This window comes from Balaenoptera acutorostrata, chromosome 6 (assembly GCF_949987535.1).
Source record: "Balaenoptera acutorostrata chromosome 6, mBalAcu1.1, whole genome shotgun sequence".
Lineage (NCBI taxonomy): Eukaryota > Metazoa > Chordata > Mammalia > Artiodactyla > Balaenopteridae > Balaenoptera > Balaenoptera acutorostrata.
The window spans coordinates 115,610,860-115,627,031 of record NC_080069.1 but is presented as its reverse complement, the minus strand read 5'-3'; the positions used below and the strand labels follow the sequence as shown (position 1 = coordinate 115,627,031).

Below are 16,172 nucleotides of genomic sequence, written 5' to 3'. Positions count from 1 at the left end.
CCCCCGCGCCCCCCATTTTCCCTCCAGGGCTCCATGAGCTTTAATATAATGGTAGTGTCTGCCTGCAGTGACATCTACTGACACAAGCCAAGTTTATCATTTGTTAGTCCTTGCCGCAGGATTTGGCTTGGGAACCAACACTAGGAAGCCATGGTACTAGTGACCCACACAGACCAATTGGATTCAATTTAAGATACATAGAAACATCTTCCCTAATTCTGCCCTCTCTTTCACTTGGAACTGTTCATATTAGAATGCTTTTCTCACACGTGCGCTCTCTCTCTCTCTTTTTCGCGTTAGAAGTTTGTTTATTTAACCCTTTTTAAAATAATTGACACTTCAGTGTACACTTATTCAAATTGAAACTCAGTGAGGACTGTATTAACATCTCTTTGGTTGAATATTGGTCTTGATTTAATGTTTGTCTTTTCCTACAGAAATGCTGCTCATGGATTCTCCCTTATTCAGGTGGACAACACAAAGGTCACCATGAAAGAAATCTTGCTAAAGGCAGTGAAGCGAAGAAAAGGATCCCAGAAAATTTCAGGTGGGACAGTTAAATCATACTCTGGCAACAGAAGCTTAACCCTTAGTTAAAAGTGCTGGGTGTGGGTGTTGGTGTGGGTGTGGGTATGGGTGGGTGTTTGATGGCTGGCTAGATTGGTTCAGATGTCATTGCTGGGTTCAATAGCAAGTGTACAGCAGAAGAGTGATTTTAAGCTGCTGCCCCTGGGCCCAAGGAAGGGATTGGGTCAGTGACATATGTGAGAAGAATGTGTCCATGTCACTTATGGAAGCTTCATCATTAATTTGCGATAGATTAAGACAGCGCTACTTGACTAACTATTAGTTGGCGTAAAGCTGTCTGGAAAACTGATTTAACCCTAAATTTGAAGCACTGCTTTTAATTTCATGTTTTCATGTAGTTTTCCATGGGGAAAACTTCTGGTTGCTAGTGTTTGGGGTATAGAATAAAAGAAAACATTTTTTCATTTTTACCAAAATGAGGGCAACTGTAAAAAAAAAAAATTTTTTTAAGATAAATCACTTGACACAAGTAGCTCTTAATCGCTAATTCCTCATTACCCGATTTATGCAGAAAATAAGCTGGTGGTATTAGCTGTAATACTTAAAGGATACGAGAAAAGAAAATATTCCCAATATTGAGAAATAATTATTTTGAGAAATAGCTCAAAGATTTATCACACCATAGACAACTTTAGTATAAATCAACCTATCTATGACATGTCAAATATCTTAGCTTTGTAAGCAAATGAGACTTCTTAAACACCTTTGGTTTTATGTTTTGGAAAGGGAAAAAAAAGCGTGGCTCGGGTTGAGGAAAATAGTTCTGTGTTCCTTTTAAGGGGAGGAATGTAATCTGTTCCAGATTTAATTAGCTATCTTCAGATGAAAGCTGAAGTTTTAATAAAAGTTAGAAGAGATAACCCAGTGAAGGACACGGATGAGCTGTCTCAAGGCCATATTCCAGGGGAACGATAAGAGCTGTAAAAAATGGCAGAGGAGAGCAATTGACTGGAGCAATGAAAATCTGATTCTCATAAAAAAGAGAGAGAGAGAGAGATGCTGGTAGGGGCGGTTGTAGATGAGACCTGCTAGCGTCTGCAAGCAATTTGGATGCTTGCCAGGAGTCATTGTTCACCCTCGGCTGTGGCGGCTCCGTCCAGATGTGCCAACTGCACGTTTCGGCTTTTGCCAGCTGACTGCGCCGTTTGATAACCAGCTCTCTGGATGCCCATCACTGGCCGCAGAGATAGAATTAAATGATGATGATCTTCCCACAAGTTGGGAGAGGAAACAATGCATATAAATCTTGATTTCATCTCAGCATGAGAAGTCTTTATCCATCATCACTCATAATGAACAAGTCGTTAGCTGGGATGAATGGTGTTCTGGTTTTTCCAAACACCTCTTTTGTTCATTTTTTGGGTGACTTTTATCCATTGCATGGGGGTCAAGCCTCTTTGCGTTTAAGGGATGATTGAAGAGGCATAGCCTCTACTTTCCCAGGGGAAAGTAGAAATTTTGGGGTTCTAGGTGCCAATCTAATAGCATTTAAACAGTTTCAGATATTTAAAGGTGTTAAATAAGCATTCTTCTGCCTTTAGGATCCTGGTTTTTTCGTCTTGTTTTCATCCCTACATTTTTTATGTAATAGTGTATTATATGACATATTTATTATATTCTGAGATAGCTTTATTCTGAATTGCCCAAGAGGAGGTAGGACTAACTTTTTTAACCTTCTTAATAGAAATTCTGCTGTCGCACATTTTTTAGATCATGAAAGCTCTGTGAACTCACTGGGATACAGCTGAACCAGTGTCTTTCCCTCCATCTCCAGCCATCCCTGTCCAATTGCATACCTATTTATCTGTGTCCATCTCCAGCAGCCACGTTTATTATACACACATTTATTTATGTTCACCTTTGTGTACACATCCCTGCCATTTCCATCAGAGGTTTGCCATATCATTGGCAAAGAGGACTCGTTGTCTGAAAAACAGTCATCTGCATTATTTATTCCTTTTCATACTAGAGAAGTCAATTGAGATTGATGCATTTACATAAATTACTGTCCATTTTCTTGATCCAAAAAGCTTTTTAAAATAAGAACCTCTTTCTATTGCTTTGTTAAGTCTGGTCTCATGAAATAGAAGGATTATCTCCAGTTTGGAAAAGATGTTTATTTAAGGTTAACTTGGTAAAGGCAGGGTATATATTGTGTTTTGGAACTTTGTATTGTGGAGTGGACTTGTTTTGGAGGGTGATTAATGAAGAGGAAAATCCTCCTGTCATAGAAAGAAACACAAGTACATTTACTCAAAAAAAAGAAAAGTCTGTTAGTGCTCACAGTTGGCTGTGAAATACTTATTACTTACCCATTATGACACATGAACTTAGTCATGAACTTGGTGTCAGGAGATGCCAGGTTAGAGACACTCATCCTGCACTTCCTAAGCCTCTACCACAGTGACCCGCTCAGTCTTTGCAAGAAGGTGCCCGCCATGCTCAGTGTCTGGCTCAGCCCTCTCTTCAAACAGCTTTCACCTGACTGAGCGCAGAACAGCACTTGTCTCTCTGCTACTATTATTTAATTTAAGTGAGAAGAGAGAAATAACACTTCAGATTAGACAGCATGTGCCATGTGGGGTCAAGAGTTCTCACTGCTTGTGCCTTAGAGGTTAGTCGTATTAGACCAGGATTTCAGAACTCCTTTCATAGGCTGACAGTGAACTCTAGCTGCTTACTCACAAACCTTTAACATCGCTCATCTTTTTTTCCCGAATGACCATACAACTCTGTTTAATAATAAAAAATTGAGAACTTAAACTATTTCATTATTAAATCAAGCTGTGGGCTTAATGACTGGCCTAGTGTTTAAATACTCTGTTGCCCTTCCCCCTGACATTCCCTCACCAATTTTCGTTTGTAGAAAATCAGAAGATGATAGATATTTGAGCAAAAGAATTCTTCTTTGTTTAGGTAAATAGCTTTGTCAATGGAAACCTCTAGGGTTTTAAAATATTTTTGCTTTTTATGGATAGAATATCATGACAGACACTTGCAACTGATCTAAAATTTTGATTTGCATTATTTGTAATTATTTCACCAAGTCATAACTATTTATGAACACTGCAGGGTTTTTTCTATTAATATTCATGTACTGAACTTACAGTAATCTTTTCATAGTGTGTCCCAGTCAGTTCTCTGCTAAGGCCCATTTTTTTAAGCCCATTTTTAAATGTCTCTTTTAAAAGTCTCTCCCCAGCTTTTCATTTTATTACTGACCTACTTGACATTTGGAATCTACTTGCATTGGCAGAAAGTCCCCACGGTTTAAGCAAATTATAAATGGAGAATCCAGTTTTAGAAGAATTAGCTGAAACTTCTTTACTGATTTTAACAGTTGGGTGGGTATGTTTTTAACATAATGAAGAGTAGCCTGTCAGGTCCCTTGATTTAACCAGTAAAATACACTAACCTGTTGTTTAGTGAGTAAAGACCTTGGTTTGTCAAGTTCTCGTTTTATCAAGTTCATCCTCACAATCAGTTATGACCTTCTGAGCTTCTTAGTATTTTGATGTTGTTTAAAATGTTATTACACACCAACCTTTACCAGCCTCCTTAAGCATGATGTTGGGTATGACAGAGGCGCTTGAGAAATGGAGGTAGATCTAAATTCAGCTGTAACACTGATGCAGAAATAGAGGTATCTCTGGGTCTACAAAAGAGAGAAGGCTTCGAAGTAGGATTTTCTAAGCAGAATAGTGTTCTGTATGGCTCTATTTCAATATTTGTTGTTATTATAAAATGGAGGAGTTTTTCTTTATCATCTGCTGAAAGATTGAACCAGAAGCATATCAACTTTTTCTCACCCCTGTCCATTCTTGCCTTTTGATGCGAAAGACAAATTTTTATTAGTCTGAAGATCCTTTTTGAAAAGTTCTTATAATATTGTTAATAAGACTTATGACATTCATTCCTACTTTTCCTGTATAAAATTTCACCTAGAATTTGAAAGATAAATGTTAGCTTTGTCAAGTGAACTCCCTCTTAACATCTCTGTTTGGAGTTACAGACCACATTATTGATAGCTAATTTACTGTGTTTTCACTAGACCCCTAGAATGTCACCAAGGAGATAGTCTCGTCTAGGACTTCTCAAACACTATTCCCTAAAGTACTGCTAGGAGCAGAGAGGGGAGTGAACATCTGCCACAGGGTGTGTGAGGTTCTGATCTGAGGGACGGCTAATGATGACAGCATTGGATGCTCAAGTTTTATCTTAAAAATTCATGTAAGGTGTAAATATTGATCTACAATGTATTTGTAGCTGTGTGTACACTCACTCACGCTCTCATGGGTCAGACCTATGCTGGGCGCAGGGAGACTGTGGTGAAGCAGATCTGCAGGACCCTTGCTGAAGAGGAGCTTACATTCTAAAGTGAGAGTAAACATGAGGGGCTGAGAGAGAGAAGATGAGACGCAGGGGAGCTCACTGCTTTCTGTGGATGGTCAGGGAACACCTCCCAGAGAAACTGACATTGAAATTGTGACCTTCACATTTAAGCTGTGAAGAGTTGGAGAGGGGCAGTGTCTTTCAAAGCCTTGGCTATTAAAGGCTTACTATTTTAATATAAAAAGAACATTTCAGATTACTTTGAAGTTAATTTACTTAACTTTCTCCCCCCATCACCCAAAAAAAAAAAAAAAGTAGTAAAAATGACCCTTGAATTCTTCCCTGTGCTAACTCCACACATCTTCTTATCTATTAGCAAGTCCTCTCATTTTTACCTCCAGAATATGTCCTGAATTCAGTCTTTTCCATCTCCATTGGATGAATCCAGATCACCAAGACCTCACCTGGACTGTTGAAATACACCCTGGCTGCTTTTCCTGCCTCTGCTCTTGGCCCCTCCAGTCTCTTGCCTACAAAGCAGCAAAGAGGTTTTTTAAAATATAAATCAAATTATATCTGGTCCAAACCCTTCAATGACTTCCTGTTGCATTCAGAATAAAATCTAAACTTCTAACCAGTGTGAAATACACCGAGGCCCAAAGAGGGAATAGGACATACAGAGAATATGAACACAAAGAAAAGAATTGAAGTACAGAGTTGATGGCTGCAGTATGACAGGAATACAGACCAGGCCCAGAGCCCAGGAAGCCAGGGTGGGGATTCGGAGCCTGTACCCAAAAGAGACCTGCTAGAATGAACCGGCAGCACCAGGGTCTCTGACTCACTCCCTGCAACCTCACACGAGAGGCGTTACTTTCATGCCAAATAGACCTAGACAGTTATATACAAATTATTATTTGTTAACAATGTTTTAAGGGGATTTATGTGTCAGGGAGAAATTGATCTTTCCCCAAGATCTATTCCAGTGGGGTAAGAGCTGATTTATTGAGTGCCTTTGTGTACTTACAGATAGCATCTCATTTAATCTGCATAACACCCCTAGAAAGGAGATTTTATTGTGCCTATTTTATAGATGAGACTTTAGAAATGTTAAAAAGTAGGGGCAAATGTGCATCTTAGAATTAAGGAACTATGGTAACTATACATGTGATCATATACTTTCTTTCCTCTCTCAGCCTCCCTTTCCTCAGTTCTAGGAGAAGTTAAAGTTACCCAGATTTCCCCAGTAAGTAAATGACATAATCTTAAATTGGAGCCCAGGCTTTTTTGACCTCAAAGCCATACTCTTTTTATTGTACCGTGTTGCTTATTAGAACCCTAATGGGAGAACAAATTTAAAATTCTGTAAACAGAAATGTTCATTGATTCTAAGATCTAAATGCATCAGGGAAGTGCAGCATTTAAAGGAACCCTGTGGTGAATCTGGATATAAAGCCAGGAATTCTTTTTGTAATTGCACAGTTTGTCTGTATTGGTGTCAGTTTTAATGTTTTATGTCTAGCTTTCTTAAAGCAACATACACCTGTCCTGAGCTGCCCTATGGAAAAGAGAAGCCCATATGTTTTAGATGGAGTAGCAGTTTTAAAACTCTTCTAACCTGAAATACTCTCCAAAGGCTAAAGTTAGCTAAAGAATCTTCTGGCTGTAAAACTGAACAGAGTCCTGCTTCTTGTGTAATTGTAAAGACAGAAAATCCAGTAACCTTTCTTCTGTGAAAGTAGTTTGCCAGCCAGAGACACAGACATATGCTTTCCTTATACTGTATCCTCTTTTAAAAAATGAGGAAGGAAAGGTAAATAGGACTGTTTAAATGTTCTTTGTCAAAAAGGCTGGAATTTCTGCAGAAAACTGCTCCTCCTCATGAAAGAATAAATAGTCATGCAGATGCCGCTCACACGTGGGGGTTGGATAAGAAATAAAGACCTGATACTTGGTATCCAGTGACCCAGTAGGACAATGATACAGTAAATGAGGACCGCTAAGATGTTCACAGGTCAGAAGGGACCCAGGCCGGAATCTCCCAATTACATATTCCTCCTGCCTCCTCACTCTGCCTCTTTATCTTGTTGTGTCACCTCACCTGAGCCTCCCCCTGGCTGGAGTGATCTGAGGCTCCTGATGGATCTTCTTGAGTATAGAGTAGAGCATGTTAGAGATGGCATTGCAGTCAACTATTTTATCCAGAAAGCTTGGGAGTTGAGAGAATTTATTTCAAGCAAAAATCTTTTGGAACTACTTCAGAGACCCAGTTATTTTAAAAGGGTATTATAAGCTCCTGCAACTGCCACATCAGAAAACCTTGAAATGTGTCATTCGCCAGAACTACATTTGACCAGCATTTACTCTTCCTGCTAGTTGCTAATCTTTCAGAAGTTCCTTTTCCATCACAAAATCTATTCATTCACTCCATCTCGGGCAGTCACCGGCATGGATTAGATTAAAGAAAAAGAATGAAAGGAAGAGAAAAGACATAGACTCCCAAGAGGCTCTGTGCTGGTACAGGGGGCACACACATTTCGGAGTCAGAGGACCTTTCCTGGGGTCCACTAGGGACTAATTCTAGAACACCACTAATTTAATAATAGCTCTTCAGGAAAAAAGAAAGAAAGAAAGAATATTAAATTTACATATTGATTGTAAACTGTATCCTGCTTTTAGAAATATTTAAAAATGTATTTTAGAATAAGAAACCTGAATGTGTAGTCGTGTACTTACCTCTCTGAGCCTTACTTTCCTGAGTGTAACGTGGGAGAGGTCGAGAAGATGAATCAAGGGCACCATACAGAAAGCTGTGTGTGCTCGAGAGCTCTGGGTTCTGAGATACCCTGTTTCTTAGTTCAGCAGTCATCATCCAATGCTGCCTGCTCCGTGCCAGCCACCGTACTAGAAATCAGGTGGAAAACCTGATGAGAAAACAGACTCAGAGGCACTAAAATATGGTACATGAGCTACTAAAGCAACACAGATAAGAGACTACTTAAAACTACTGGGTGAGGCAGCGGGCTGAGAAAAGATGCTCTGGAGTAAGTAATTTCTTTGACAGCTTTTTTGAAGATTAATTAGAACTTTGCCAGATGGGTAAGTGAGAAAAACATTCCAGGCAGAGGTGTTTTGAGGTATAGCCACAAAACATAGATGTTCCAAATTACTAGAGCAGGGATGGGGCAGAGGATAAGCTGCAGAAGCTAGGCAGGGACAGAACTGATCAGGCCAGGCCTGATAGTATACTCAGAAATAGAACTACACTGATTTATTGGGGGGCAGTTATGCAGCAGGCACTACGTAGGCACTAGGGATTTTGTAGAAGCCAAGAAATGGTCCTTACCCTTGAGTCGCTTACTGTTTAGCTGGGGAGACAAACAAACAACCATTCACAGTACCATGCAAGTGCTGAGTGGAAACAAATATAGGGCCTGGGTGCACATTGTAGGAGGAAAGCCCTAGTCCAGTTTTAGGGAGTCAGGGAGGACTATCCTAAGCAAATGCTCCAGCTGAGACCCAAAGGTGAGTAAAAACTGGCCAGGTGAAGAGGGACGAGAAAGAGCATTTAGGCGGAAGGAACAAAGTGAGAGAGCTTAGTGCCTTCCGGAAACCGCAAGTGGCTCAGTCTAATAAAGCAGTAGAGTAGGAGGGGACGGGAGGGTGGGGAATGATGAGGCTCGAGTGGTCCTTTGGGACCAGATCATGTTTGTTAACTATGCTGAATTTGAACTTTGCTCTGATGGAGGAGGGGAACCACTGCAAGGAGAGCAATATAGTTAGAATTTCTTTTAGGAAACGTGCCATGTTATAAAAATGGATTAGAGGACGCAGAACAGGAGGCAGAGACACCAGTGAGGAGGCTCTTGAGGACTCTATCCGACGGGTGGTGAGCATGGAGGCAGTGGGTGGTGCTCAGCTCAGGAAGCAGAGGGGTGGACACCAGGGTAAAGTCTGATTTCTTTTATTCGCGCTGAATGCACAGTTTGGGGGAGAATTGAAAAAGCTTGGAGCTGCCACCAGGTCTCCTGGGGTTAATATTAAAACAAGGTGGTGAAAAACAACAACAACAAGGTGGTGGCAAAAGATAGGCTCTTAAAGAGTTGTGTTTTTTCCTTCTTTCTTTTTTAATAAAATTAAATAGTGGTTGAAAACAAAAATTTTGGAGATGTGTGAAATGAAAAATGAAGGTTTCTTCTTCAATGTGAACCCTTTGGTGTTTTTTAATTCACTTCACATTCAGGTGTACATATAGGCTATAAGTTTCATGTGGGCAGGACCCTGTTTTATGTTTTTTGGGTTTTTTAAAATCACTCAATACCCAACATCTAGCAGAATGCCTGTCAAATAGAGGACACCCAAAAAGCATTTGTTAAATGAACTCATGAAAAATGTATCCATGTCATTTAAAAATGACACCATACAATATGTATGATTTTGCATTTGTTTTTTTTAACTCAATACTATGTCATAAGCATTCTTCTATATTAGAGTGACCACTGCATTTTTATCTTTTTGGTTACATTTATTTAACTTCGCTCTCTATTGATGGACTTTTAGGTTATTTCCAAATTTTCAGTATTAAAAAAACATTCAGTGAATGATCTTGTGGCAGTATTCGTTGCACATTTGTGCTAGGTTTTAAATATGGGATTGTTTGTCAAAGGTCTGCTTTTTTAAAATGTTGAGAAAAACAAATTGCCTCTCAAAGTTTATACCCATCCTTTGACACTCCAAGAGTATGTGAGAGCGTCTCTTCCCTCCCCCCGCTTCCAACACTGAATGTTACCAATCTTTAACTTTTGCCAAGCTGTTGGTTAGCAGTTAATATGTAGTCTTAGTTTCCATTTCTAGGTTTCCAGCATAATTAAGCATTTTAAATGTTTTTATTAGCCACTTAACCTTTCTAAAAGATAGTTCTTAAGTCACTTAGTTGTTTTAGTGGGAAGAAGGATTGAGAGGAAGTCTAATTTCAGAAAACTATTTTTGAGAAGTGCCCCATAGTTTAGATACAGTTCTCCCCACCCCACCTCCCCCTTTGCAGCTCAAGCAGGTGTGTGCGCACGGGAACAGACACACGGGATGTAGAGAAAGGCACACGTCCAGACCAGGTCGTTTTGCTTGTTGCCTCCTGGCCGTTTGTTCACCAGCAAAGCTTTTTTTTTCTGCATTTAGAGAGAACTAGCTGGTAATTCATGAGACTGCACTTCACCTCATTTGAGACGTTATGTTGTTACCTGCTTGCTTTGTTATCAAAACTACTTTAAAAAACAGATTTTTGGTTAAATATTTTAGTCTGGTACCTAGATATAGCACTTAGAAAATGCATCATACTGGAAATCAGAAACGCAGACAAAAAAGCTGTCACCCCTTGGCAGGTTTATTTTGGGGAGGCACATCTAAGGACACGTCTGGCAGCATTATGAACAGCACTGGCACCAAGGGCAACTGTAGGGGGTTAATGGGGACCCTGCATCATTCCTTGCCATGTGCCTGGTGCGTAAACTCCTAGAAGTTTCTGGGAATGGTGGCAAGTGAGGAAAAGGCTGCAACCAACAATCAGTGTCACAAAGTGGGGATGACTAATTTGCTGAGGAGACCATTGAGACAGATGTTTAATTAGCTGAAGTCAGAGTGGATAAATCGGGAGAGGACTGCCTATGCAGACAGATGCCTTTTTCCTTCATCTCTCATTTAACTGTTGTGGGGTTTTTTTTGTCCTTACTGTTTTCTCTTTGAAGACAGCATCCTCAGAAATGCGGGGAGTGTGGAAGGGAGGGTAGAGAGAAAGTAACCTGTGGTTACATTTACTGAACAGTTATTATATTCAAGAATTTTTGTATTTAATCTTTACAGAAACCTTGTGAGACGGGCATTATCTCTTTTCTGTGGTCGAGAAAACTGAAGCTGTGTGCGTATATGTTGTGTATGTGTACGTGTACATACCTGTGTGTGTTACTAATGAGTAATGTAGATGAGATATGAACCTAGATCCCTTAATTCTTGAGCCCATTTTTTTTTCCCCTGTACCACAGCTTCCCCACTTAAAATGTAATGCAGATGAGAGAACTTTTTGGAGTAAAGGTAGTAGTCTGTATCTTGACAGGAGCTGATGTCACAGGTATATGCATTTTCCAGAACTATCAAATGGTACTTGTAAGATGTGTGCGTATCATTGTATGTAAATTTTACCAAAATATGAAAAAAGATTCTTAAACAAATGTTGAGCACCAGTTACTGTTATGCACACTGAAGTGTTCAGGGGTGAATGTACTGACACCTGCCCCTTACTCTGAAATACATTTTTTTAAAAGAACTGATGGTAGATATGTGATAAAGCAAATATGGTAAATGTTAATAGTAGGATCTAGGTGGTGGTTACATGGATTTTCAGTGTACATTTCTTTCAACTTTTTTGTGGTTTAAAAATGTTCATAATAAAATAGGAAAGAACTCATTAAAATTACAAATATATAATTTAAATTCTGCTCATATTAATATAAATTTCTGAACTTACAAATATATGTCCTTATGGCATAGAAAAAACTAATCTTCGTTTTTTAGGATGTTTTATCTTTCACTACTTCATATGTTAAATATCTTTGAGATCACAGTTTCTTCCATTGACCTCTGGTTTTAAGTAGCATGTGGAGTTATGAATATAATAATTGTTACCACTTACTGAATATTCAAAATTTGCTAGGCAATCGGCCAAACACTTTTTAAAAAATTATCTCAATTAACCTTAAAACAACTATTTGAATTGGGTGTTATTTTTGTTTTATAAAGGAGAAAACTAAAGCTCAGAGAAGTTGCAGGACTTGTCCAAGGTCATAAGTAAGCTGGGAGCTGGGACTTAAACCCAAGTCTATACTCCTAACCACTGTGCTGTACTTCTTCCCATTGGCAAAGGTTACAGGGTCCACAGCTCAGTGGAGGCAAGTATGCTTTTCTCCCTGGAGAGACGAGTGCACCTACTTCAGCTGGATGTGGCAGCGTGATTCGATGGAAAGGGCACATAGACTTTGGAACCAGACCAGCCCAAGTCCCCACCCGAGCTGTACCTTTCACACAAGCTGTGAAGTTAGCAAGTGAAACCTTTCTAACTTCAGTTACCTTTTCTGTCAATAGGGATACTACTACCTACCTTGCAAGGTTGTTTTTTTGACTAAATACATGTAAAACACTCAATCAGTACTCAGTACTCAGTGAGTATCAGCTGCCTTTATCCCTATCGCCACTACCACACTAGGCGTACTGTAAAACCTGGCTTTTTAGGATTTATTTCCTTTCCTACCCATATGACTTGGCCTTTGCCTGTACTTTTTGTTTTCCAGTGAATTAAGTCTATAGAAAGCTTATACCCTGTGATAGAACCAGTCTTTGAATTTGTTTGGATATGGATCTGCTGGAAGCACCCTTTACATTGAACAAGGAGAAAACTAGATCCAGAGAGTCAACTAATTAATTTTGACTAACAAAACCCAAACCATGTATCTAAGGGTGGGTTAATGGTCACAGGGCTTATTCATCATATAGCTTATATCAGCAATTTAATTTACTATGACAAAGATTCTAGAGACAAAGTGAACAAACTATAATTGCCTGTAACAAACATGTTTACAAGTGATTTTTACAGGCGTTTGTATTTACAGTGAGTAGCTCACAGAGCCTGTTGCTTCTTTTCAGAAAACATTTAAAAGAGGAAATAGAATTAAATACCAATATGATTTTTGAGTGAATGATTACAGACAGAGAGGTTTGGGATGCTGCCTCCGCCCATTGATTCTCTCCACCAAGAGTCTTGATCTCCCCCAGAGGAAGTAGAAGACCCTCTTTCTTCAGGCAGGCCATTAGTGTGTTCATCCTGTTAGTAGCTGTGAGGAAAACTCTTCCTCTGCCAGGACTGAGTTTAGACATCTTCCGTGAAAAACCATCACTTGAGAACAGTTACCCCACCACAGAAGGCTTCTCCAAGACCAGCCAGGGACCTGAGACACCTACTCCTTTCTCACTGCTTTCCGAGGCCTGGCAGTGGAGCTGGTCTTTCCCCATAAGCAATTTAAAAGGCAGTGTTAAGAATTTCAGTAACTGCTTTCCATAATGAGCTTTTCCTTTTTGAGTATGTCACAAATACCGGACTTTCTGCAACAGCTCTAAATGCGTTAAGAAAAAAGAAAAATCATCTTCAGTGAGGGCATTTCTTTTTCTGCCTTACGATGACAGTAATGCCCAGAGACAAAGATGACTTAAAATCAGGAGAAGACATTGGAGTGGCAGTGGAGGCAGGGCTGGGGAGGACGTATTGGCGCCTCCTTCGCTCGTTAGTTACCTAGCTCCTGATCACGGCAGGCCAGTCGGCAAGATGCGTAGACTCGACTGTGCCAGCGAACCAGTTTTTTCAAATAGAAAGCCAGTGAGATGTGATTAAAACCCAACTGCTGCAAAAGATACAAGGTGGTCTGTTAGAACTCCTCAGTCTTCCCCAAAACTGTCACCACATAATCATGGAAATACCAAATCATAACCCCCGCCTTCCCCCACCCTTTGTTTGTGGCACACTGCATTTAATAGAACAACGTGAATTACGATGAAGTTAAGACGAAGTGTGATTTAAGTCTGAAAAATCCCGAGGGTCCTGCAGACCTCTCGAGCACAGTGTGTTCAGCACCAGATTCATCACTCAGTAAATGTTTATGGAATCTCTGCTGTGTTGCAGGCAGTGGTGAAGAATGACCAGGCCTGTTCCTAGAGAGCTCTCACCCCAGTGGGGAGATGGCCAATAAAAAGTAAGCAAGCCAACAAGATGCATTTGACAGGGAATCTTACTTCCAGCTTTTAGTCTGTCCTTTTTCTGACAAAAAGGACCCAGTTTTGTGAATTGAAGGGAGTTCGTCTCACCCCCAGCACAGGGCATTACCTCAGTCTTTCCACTTCAGCAGGTCGTTTCCATGCATCTCCTAATTGGCTAACAACACCGCTCCCTGGTGCAGGGAGAAGTGGACAGGGCAGCAAGAGCTGGGTGAATTCATGAACACTGAGCGACTCCATCCAGGACCACAGTGGAAATTAAGAGGCACAGGCCATGTCTCAGCCTTGGAAGCTAGAGAACGCTGTCCCTCAGCCACTCGGCCTAGTGTCAGAGGTGCCCTGGGCCTCTCCCCAGTAAGTTCCTAATACGTCGGTCTCGCCAGATGTTGGTGAGTCCCTTACTAAGGCAAAGGATGAGAACCCTCCTTTCCTTTGGGAGACAGCTTAGGATAGGGGTGGTGAGCTTTCATTTGAGTAAAAGGAAAGCCCTTCGTGGAGAAAAATGGGTTCCTTTTGGTTTACCAGCCCCGGACCTGACCAGCACCATAGCTGGCCCGGAGCTGGTGGCTAACACATTTTGTGGAATGAACTAAGGAGAAGTAGCGAAAGCCGGTCTGCAGCCTACAGCTGCTTCACTCCCTCCAGCCCAGGCCGAAGGCTGCCCACTTTCTATTTGGGAATGGATTCACTGCACTTTGATTATTGGAGGTCAGACTTCTTAGAGAATCAGATCATCGAATGAAAATGTAAATATCATAAAAATGAAATGCAATGCAGATCAGTCGAAATTAGCGTTGCCTCCCAGGTTCCCTTACTAACATGGGTCTCTAATGAGTGCGTTGGGAGCCAGAGGAGTATACCCAAAACAGGCATTTAAGTATTGATAATCAAGTAAGGGTGCCCTGTGGGAGGAAGCTACTGCCCACACTGTATTACAGGAAAGAAAGAAAGGAAGGAAGGGAGGGAGGGAGGGAGGAAAGGAGGAAGAAAGACACTTTCTAAACAGGGGTGGGAGAGGAGAGGAGAGGGAGAGCGAGCACACGTTAAATCCTCACCTTATGTAGTGGCAGTTAATACTGTCTGATGTTTATAATAATATTAGAAACAGCTGAATAGGAATGCTAATAAAGAATGTGAAAGTGAAGACCAGAAGAAACAGCCAAAAAAGTTTAAACTAACTACCAGTAAGGAAGGACTCGGGGATGGGCAGGGAATTAACTGGTTTTTATTATAGGACTTATATTGTAACTATAAAACTGTAGATACAGGTTACTTTGATAAGAGTAAGAATAGTTTTAAAAATTTGTAAACAGAAGACAGCTTACTTTCAAATTCTAGAGCTTAGAAAGCTTTCTGCTTCTTCCCTTTACCTACATGGACTTTCTCTATTTGGAAACTTCCTTTCTCCTAAAAGCCACAATCCATTTCATTGTATTGGATGTCAGTTTTCTATGAGAACATCGTTATTAAATATTTGCTTCCCCTTATAAACATTTCCAAACCTTTTAAGACCAAAATGTTATATGAGTATAACCGTTATATTGTGATTTTGCTGACATTTTGTCTCTGTGACCGTATTTTCCATAGGTGAAAGCACAAGCTATTAGCTGAGTGCACTGTCCCATTCTAAGGGTGACTAGTATCTCAGATATAAATGAAAACAGCTGCTTTTCCATAACATTAGAGTCCCAAACAGTTGTCACATGTACACTTTGACACTTTTTTTCTTTTCTTTTTTTAAACTGAGACAAAAATTAGTTTACTCAATCTACTAATCTGGTTAAGTGTATCATCTAACTTCTGTGGAGAGGTGGAAAAGAGGTCGTAGAAAAGCCCATTGAGCTAGAATGTAGCTGTCCCAGAAGGCTCGAACTTACTTAAAATGAAAACCCTGTAACGAGACCCTTCTTCTGTGCCAGGTCCATAAGGGCCGGGGGGGGGCCGCCGCTCCACTGCTGCCTTTGCCCGTGAGCTGGAGCCTTGGCTGACAGCCATTGTTCTCTCTCCAGCTGAAGAGATTGTGGAGTGCCACCCCGTTGTCTCCCAAAAGCCTGGAGCAGTGCTCTCTCCTCTGCAGCCCTTGGAGGATGTATTTCAGGGTAGGCTGTTGTAGAACACAGGAGCAGGCTTCCTTTGTTGGCTTAAAGCTGGCCCTGTGACTGCTAGTTGGGTGACCGTGGTCATGTCATTCTCCCATTCTGAGTTCCTTTGCTTTAGTTTGCTCTTCAATAAAATAGGTCACAACTAGATCACAGGCTGCTGGTTGGTAGTCTTAACTGAAGCTTAATACCTGGGTTCTGGAAACACCTCCCTGGTTCCACTCTTGCTCCTGTTACTCTTTCTAGCTCTTTGGTGAGTTTCTTAGCTTGTTTGAACTTCATTTTCCTCATCTATAAATGAGAATAATAATAGTATCTTCTTCATGGCATTGTTGTGAGAAT

At 40.5% G+C, this 16,172-nt stretch overlaps 1 protein-coding gene across 3 annotated transcripts in view; it reads left to right on the top strand.

The window, feature by feature from the left end:
• MAPKAP1 (MAPK associated protein 1) overlaps positions 1 to 16,172 on the top strand; it is a 239,942-nt gene that overhangs the window by 144,995 nt on the left and 78,775 nt on the right. For all 3 annotated transcript variants that reach the window (XM_057548443.1, XM_057548445.1, XM_057548444.1), the window contains one exon: positions 438 to 547. In XM_057548443.1, the coding sequence (XP_057404426.1) occupies positions 438 to 547 (110 nt within the window). The remainder of the gene's footprint in view (positions 1 to 437; positions 548 to 16,172) is intronic.